Source organism: Oncorhynchus mykiss, chromosome 17, assembly GCF_057628025.1.
Source record: "Oncorhynchus mykiss isolate SJ-2025 chromosome 17, ASM5762802v1, whole genome shotgun sequence".
NCBI classification, from domain to species: Eukaryota; Metazoa; Chordata; class Actinopteri; order Salmoniformes; family Salmonidae; genus Oncorhynchus; species Oncorhynchus mykiss.
This window is the reverse complement of record NC_143038.1, coordinates 2,940,949-2,948,826: the sequence shown is the minus strand read 5'-3', so window position 1 is coordinate 2,948,826 and position 7,878 is coordinate 2,940,949. Positions and strand designations below refer to the sequence as shown.

General features: G+C 43.0%; 1 protein-coding gene across 1 annotated transcript; it reads left to right on the top strand.

The window, feature by feature from the left end:
* The first annotated feature begins 593 nt into the window (after nucleotides 1-593).
* Nucleotides 594-3,781, top strand: mb (myoglobin). Its single transcript, NM_001171862.1, is given in 4 exon segments — nucleotides 594-618; nucleotides 2,638-2,723; nucleotides 3,043-3,259; nucleotides 3,440-3,781. Coding segments are annotated over 3 exon segments (441 nt in total). The 5' UTR covers nucleotides 594-618; nucleotides 2,638-2,640; the 3' UTR covers nucleotides 3,581-3,781.
* Nucleotides 3,782-7,878: the final 4,097 nt, after the last annotated feature.

The window sequence follows — 7,878 nt, the reverse complement described above, 5'->3', positions numbered from 1 at the left end:
ATTTGTCTTTGACCATGCCAATAATGTATTTGTAAAGGACAGATGCTCTTTCGCCCTGTTCAAAACAATGAGTGTGTCATAAAGAAAGCAATGCTGTCGGCATCACACCACTGCTATTGTCGTATACTAAGGGTCATAGGATTGAGTCAAATGGCATTTCTTACACATTATGAACAATTGAGATATTTATGTATGTTAGTTCATAAGAAAATAAGGTTCCAAAATCAAAATTTCCAAGTCAATCAAATCTGAAAATCTGAATAGAAATGATTTCCAAAGTTGGTATAGTAATGCTCTATTGCTACAGTTCTTCAGAACTCTAAACCGTTTACAGGCTCAGCTTAGTATGACCATTTAATATGAGACAATAGAATTCACAATGCAGTGAGGGACAGAAAGGAATCTAACTGGTATGGTATCATAATTTGGTAACCTAACGGGAGGGCGGGCTAGAAGGTTTAGAGGTGGAGTTAACTTGGAGAGAGAGATTGATGGTTGGTCTGGGATGAGTGCGTGAGAGGGAGGAGGAGGTATAAAAGGTATGGTTTGGGGATGGGTTTGACTATAAAGTATTTTGGAGTTTGAAATATTGACACGGGACATTTACCTGCTTTACTGGTACAGTATCAATGCTTCTATGTCACGCTTTAAAACAGGGCTGCCCAACCCTCTTCCTGTAGGTTTTCAGTCCTACCCTAATTTAGCATTTCTGATTCAGCTAGTTAAGGTCTTGTTGAGCAGCTAATTAGTATAATTAGGTGTGTTAAATTCAGGTTGGACTGAAAACCCACAGGATGGTAGATCTCCAGGAAGAGGGTTGGGTTGCTCTGCTTTAGAAATACATTTTTGGATCAAATGTTTATTCACTTTAAAAAACAATGTTTATCATGTTTACCTAGCATTAGTGGCTGCAAAAGCACATCACATTAGTAATCATGAGTGAGAGTTTGGGTGAGCTAATATTGTAACCCAAAATGTATTAACTACTTGAACTGTATGACATCTAATCCTGTCATCAGCTTGACTGTCAGTGTTCTTCGATGAGAAACCAAGACATACATGTACACAACAGAAGGCCCAGAGTCCAGAGCTTTCAACCTACACTCTGGACCTCGAAGCCAGTTCCACTGTGTTTGTTCATTGTTCCCCTCTAATCAGGGACTGATTTAGACCTGGAACACCAGGTTCGTGCAATTAATTATATGGTAGAACAGAACCAGCAGGCTCCGGACCTTGTAGGTTAAGCGTTGAATACCCCTGGTCTAGAGGCTATGCAAAGCCAACGCAACAGGTGGACTTCTGGTGCACTGATGCTGGAACATATGTCCTGACAGAACAAGTCTGCTGCCTCCATCATGCTGCCTCTACATCATGCTATCTTGTTCAGAGTAGAAAATCAAATTTTGTTGGTCGGCTACACATATTTAGCAGATGTTATTGCGGGTGTAGCGAAATGCTTGTGTTCCTAGCTCCAACAGCGCATTAATATTTAACAATTGGCTAGTAAAGACCATGTGGGGGAGCAGATGGGGCTGTATTTTATGGCTGATGTCTGTGTGGACTGACCATTTTTGACCTATGGGTATAGAATCATATGAGGACATGGTCAATTAAAAGCTATTGGGAAATGACCATTGGCTTAATTACTACATAGTTACTACTCTGTTGCCTTTGAAAAGATAACATTTAATAGACTAACATCTGGATTTAATTAGTAGTGGCAAGTTCAACTATCAATGTTGCATGCCATGTGTAATCTAACGCAGTAACCAAACTAATGTAAAATCCACGTTTAGAGTGCTTTGGTTTCACTGAGGTGGTGCTGCTGACTCACTGACTAAATGTCTTCAGTTACTTCAACTCTCCCTTACTAATTAGCCACGTAACACTTACCACCTCTAACAATGCATGCAATCCGTAGCTACCCTCTCCCCTCCACTAGGATTTATGGCTGACCGTTTCTATAGCGTTTTGCTGAGTAGACTTGCCATATGTTAGATTAGATAAATGCATTACTGAATTAGTGTTAATGTAAATTAAAACCATAATTCTGTCTTTTTGGCTGCTTCATTGGTCCTGTTCAATCATATTAATTTGTTCCTCTACTAGACCAGCTTCAGTCTGTCTATTACTAACCCACTGACTGCTTGGCACAGAAAATATTAGCTTTCCTATTGTACGCGTTTGTAACAGGGCTGGAGGTAAATTCAAATTGACCTTCAATTTTAATTTCAAAAAAAGAAACACGTTGGGAATAAATAGCTCTTGTAACGTGTACGTTAATAATCGGGAAGCAAGTACAGGCAGCGAATTGTAAAAAAATAAACGAAAATGGAACAAAAACATGAGTAGCGTACAGACATGAAACAGAAACAACGCCCGGGGAAAGAACCGACGGGAGTGACAGATATAGGGGAGGTAATCAGGAAGGCGATGGAGTCCAGGTGAGTCACGAGGCGCAGGTGAACGTAACGATGGTAGCAACAGGTGTGCGTAATAATGAATAAACTGGCGACAACGAACGGGAGTAAACCTGAGTGACACGTCTGAAAATGGATGCCGTTTTATTAGTTAAGACCCAAGCCCTGATTTCTACTGTATGTCATGTCACTGAGTCTCCCTGTCTGTCTTCCTCAGATCATGGCTGACTTTGACATGGTTCTGAAGTGCTGGGGGCCAGTGGAGGCTGACTACAACAAACACGGAGGACTGGTTCTGAGCCGGTCAGTGGACAATATTGGTCTGTAGTTTGCTTTGGCCCAGGTTGTTACGTTTTTCTTACTGATGCGCAGACACATCAGCAAGATGCACGAAATGCCATGGACCAGAGCCAGACTTTACTGAGTTGGCTAAGCGATTGACTGGAGAATGGTTCTGGCCATCAACTACTAGACTGTGTTGAATGTAATACTAAGAAATGGGTTGATGCCAATGTGTAGATATAGCAATCAGGAATGAGTTATTTAATGCTGTCTGTGTACTGTAGAGGCTCACAGAACTCTCCTTACAAATCTCTCTTCCTCTCTCTCGCCTTACCTCTAGTCTGTTTGCAGAGCACCCAGACACCCTGAAGTTGTTCCCTAAGTTCGCAGGCATCGCCGCGGGCGACCTGTCAGGGAACGCAGCAGTAGCTGCCCACGGGGCCACTGTGCTTAAGAAGCTGGGTGAGCTGCTGAAAGCTAAAGGTGACCACGCTGCCATCAAGCTCCTGGCAACCACCCACGCCACCAAGCACAAGATTGCCCTCAACAACTTCATGGTGAGGATGAATGATTCCAGTCTCCCTCCCTCCATCTGAAACTGTGCTTTCCCCTTATTCATACATTTGTTGCATTCACTCCAGTTTTACCATGACACTGTCATGCTTAGTTTACTAAAATGCTGAGTGAGAAATTTCAGAGTGAGAAGTTAAACATCAACATCTCTTGCTGCTCCCCAGCTCATCACTGAGATCATCTGCAACGTGATGGGTGAGGAGGCAGGGCTGGACGGGGCAGGACAGGAAGCTCTGAGGCAGGTGATGGGTGTGATCATAGCTGAAATCGATGTCACCTACAAGGAGCTGGGCTTTACTGGCTAAAGGGTTTACCTCAACGACGCTGGTTTGCTTGTGACTTCCAGAAAAACTTACTGGAAAAGTGTATGAGGCAAAGCATTTGTGCAAATTCTACATTTCTCTATACAGTATATTGCCTTAATCTGCCCTTTCAATGTAGTTTGCTTACTGAATGTGCGTTGTTCCTCTTTGCACTAAACCAATAAACGTTCCGTTAGCTGCAAATGAGTGTTTAAAGTGTCTATTCTGCCTTTCTATCTCTTTGCCTAATTTCAAACCTTCACCCAGTGACATGGACAGATGTATTTTCTGAGGTGGAGGAAACAAGTTCTTTTTTCTCATACCTGTCCTATATAGTAAGGTTGATTTGCTATTGTACACATTAACAGTTAAAAGCTGAATTGTGGTTTAAGGACAAAATATAAAATGTGGATAGGTCTGATTTAGGACAGAAGGAAGGGTTGAAGTTAACAATCTGCTCTGTGACAAACCAGTTTTGCCTCTAGACTGGCTCAATTCTCTTGCACATTTGGTGGGGGGGAAATCTATTCTGGTAGTCACCTCTACTGCCCTCTATCTTGGATGACTGTCCGGTTTCTGTTCCAGTGCAGGTCAGTAAGCGATCCATCCCCTCCCTCCTTGACAAACACGTGCATGATCTCTCTTGCACTCAACACACCTAAGTGCTACATACACACACCAGCAGGCACACACACACTCAATCCCCACCACCCTGTTTCTTTGGACATTTCCCTGGCTCAGTCCTTTGCCATTCCTGCAGTCTTATCGGTCAGTGTGGACGTGACTCGCTCCACAGAGCAGCATCTCAGGCGGGGCTCTGAGTTCAGATCGCCCCCTCAGACCAGGCTGTGCCCGTTACCTTGGGCACTGGAGATTGCCCAGTGCATTCCTCTCAGGAAGTGCATGTCTAGAATGCCCCTGGTTGGTTAAGCCGCACTAGTGAATGAAATAATTGCTTCCATAAGCTCAAAGCGAACATCTTGAATGACTACAATACACGTACGTACTGGTGCAAGAAATCAGGTGTCTTCAAACACTACGCTTAATTCTGGATTCAGCTATTTCTCTGTGGTGATTCTTGAATCTAAAGTATAAGTCCACATCTGTAATACAATTTTGCCCCTAGGTGCAAATGTAATGGTCAAAGTTTTTAACTTTTCCATTGTCTCCAGTCATAAGTGTTTTGGCATTAGCCTGGCTGGCATTGAGCTGATGGCCAAAGCTGTGGTTAATTGCCCTGCTGAAGGAACGACTATTAATAGGCTGGCTGTGTCACTCGCTGCACTGCAGACGTGACACTGACACCCTCATCTCGTGTGACCCGCCTGCCTTTATCTCTCTTTATCTGTCTCTTTCTTTCTGCTGACCCGTCGCCAAGGACAGCCGGTCTCCACCGACCAGACGGGCTGACCCCAGGTCAGGGGCTTTAGTCCAGAGTCAGCCATGAAAAAAAAACCCACAGGAGACGTGTGAAAGTCATTTTATAGGTTACTCATTCTGTAACTATTACGAAGTAAAGCAGCCATTGGGCTCAGGTGTTTCCCCCATCTTAGCCACTTCACGTTTATAGTGAATTCAATATGCACCTGCAAACTGATGTGCCCTAAGAGGTTTCTGTTGTGCAGGTCAGCAAGTGATCTATCCCCTCCTTGACTGAAACACGTGCATGATCTCTCTTGCACTCAACACACCTAAGTGCTACATTCACACTCACTAGCTGGCACGCACACACAATCCCCACCACCTTGTTTCTTTAGGACATTTCCCTGAATTCAAAATGCACCTGCAAACTGCTTGAGGTAGCCTAGTGTTTAGAGCGTTGGGCCAGTGACAAAGGTTGGTGGATCGAATCCCAGAGCTGACAAGGTAAAAATCTGTCATTCTGAACAAGGCAGTTAATCCACTGTTCATAGGCTGTCATTGTGAATAAGAATTTGTTCTTAACTGACTTGCCTAGTTAAAATAGAATTGTATTTTTCAAACAGTGCACATGACTGACCACCAGCATAGGTGTCCAGGCTCCCTTGTCCTTCCAATATTGTATTCCCCCCCCCCCCTCCCCATGGTGTCCAATGGCATTATCAGTGAGGAAACACGATACCTTAGACTTCTTTCTTCAGCATTAACACAGTGGATCCCAAACCTGTGTCCCCAATATTTTCTAACCAGGACTAGGTCTCAAGCAGCTTCCCAACCTATAATTTTTCTTAACACTCCACAAAATGTTACCATTGACACTTATGGATAACAGATTATGGTTCACATGACAACAGCCAGAAACGCCATTCAACTTCTCTACCTAGCTGCTGGTTATTTTTGCTCAGCCCTGATCAGCAAGAGGAAGACACGTGTGCATCCTAGTGTCTCCACCTGAGCCTGTCTGTCAGTGGTCACCCCCTGCATACTTACTACATACTGAATGATTTAGCACAGTGGGACAGTGTGTGTGTCAACATGTAGCAGATTGTGTGTGTTACACTGTGCAAACATCTCCATTTCAGATAGCATAATGCAAAACCCTTCTGAAATGCAGTATTCATTTTGTCATGTCCTACAGTGCAGAAAGGATTTGGGCAACAGGTCCCTCAGACTCCAAAGCCAACAATGGCCGACACAGACGTCAACAAGATGTTTAAATCAGTTGCGATACAACATACACACTGAATCACCCTGAGGAGCAGTAGAGAATTGGGGTAAAGAGCAAGAGGAAGACACCCATGAGATGGACAGACACCTTAAGAGCTGAAAGGGAGAGAAAGATGGGGAGGAGGAGAGGATGTAAATCCCACTAGGCACCAACTGGTTGAATCTAGAGTTGAAGTCAGAAGTTTACATACACTTAGGTTGGAGTCATTAAAAATCGTTTTTCAACCACTCCACAAATTTCTTAACAAACTGCAGTTTGGCAAGTCGGTTAAGACATCTAATTTGTGCATGACACAAGTCATTTTTCCAACAATTGTTTACAGATTATTTCACTATATCACAATTCCAGTGGGTCAGAAGTTTACATACACTAAATTGACTGGGCCTTTAAACAGCTTGGAAAATTCCAGAAAATTATGTCATGGCTCTAGAAGCTTCTGATAGGCTAATTGACATAATTTGAATCAATTGGAGGTGTACCTGTGGATGTATTTCAAGGCCTACCTTCAAACTCAGTGCTTCTTTGCTTGACATGGGAAAATCAAAAGAAGTCAGCCAAGAAATCAGAAAAAAAATTGTAGACCTCCACAAGTCTGGATCATCCTTTGGAGCAATTTCCAAACTCCTGAAGGTACCACGTTCATCTGTACAAACAATAGTACGCAAGTATAAACACCATGGCACTACGTAGCCGTCATACCACTCAGGAAGGAGACGTGTTCTGTCTCCTAGAGATGAATGTACTTTGGGATTGATTTGCACTTTTCGCAAACAGCAAAAGACCTTGATGCTGGAGGAAACAGATACAAAAGTATCTATATCCACAGTAAATACGAGTCCTATAATCAACATAATCTGAAAGGTCGCTCAGCAAGGAAGAAGCCACTGCTCCAAAACCGCCATTAAAAAGCCAGACTACGGTTTACAACTGCACATGGGGATAAATATCGTACTTTTTAGAGAAATGACCTCTGGACTGATGAAACAAAATATAACTGGTTTGGCCATAAAGACCATCGTTATGTTTGGAGGAAAAAGGGGGAGGCTTGCAAGCCGAAGAACACCATCCCAACCGTGAATCACAGGGGTGGCAGCATCATGTTGTGGGGGTGCTTTGCTGCAGGAGGGACTGGTGCACTTCACAAAATAGATGGCATCATGAGGTAGAAAATTATGTGGCTATATTGAAGGAACATCTAAAGACATCAGTCAGGAAGTCTTGATACTACCCATCCCGGGTCCGGGAGCGTAATCATCAACTGACACTAATTAACGCAACAGACAGAAATATTACTAGAAAATATTCCTATTCATGAAATCACAAGTGAAATATATTGAAACACAGCTTAGCCTTTTGTTAATCACCCTGTCATCTCAGATTTTGAAAATATGCTTTACAGCCAAAGCAAGACAAGCATTTTTGTAAGTTTATCGATAGCCTAGCATAGCATTATGACTAGCTAGCAGCAGGCAACCTGGTCACGAAAATCAGAAAAGCAATCAAATTAAATTGTTTACCTTTGAGCTTCGGATGTTTTCACTCACGAGACTCCCAGTTAGATAGCAAATGTTCCTTTTTTCCCAAAATATTATTTTTGTAGGCGAAATAGCTCCGTTTGTTCTTCACGTTTGGCTGAGAAATCGACCGGAAATTG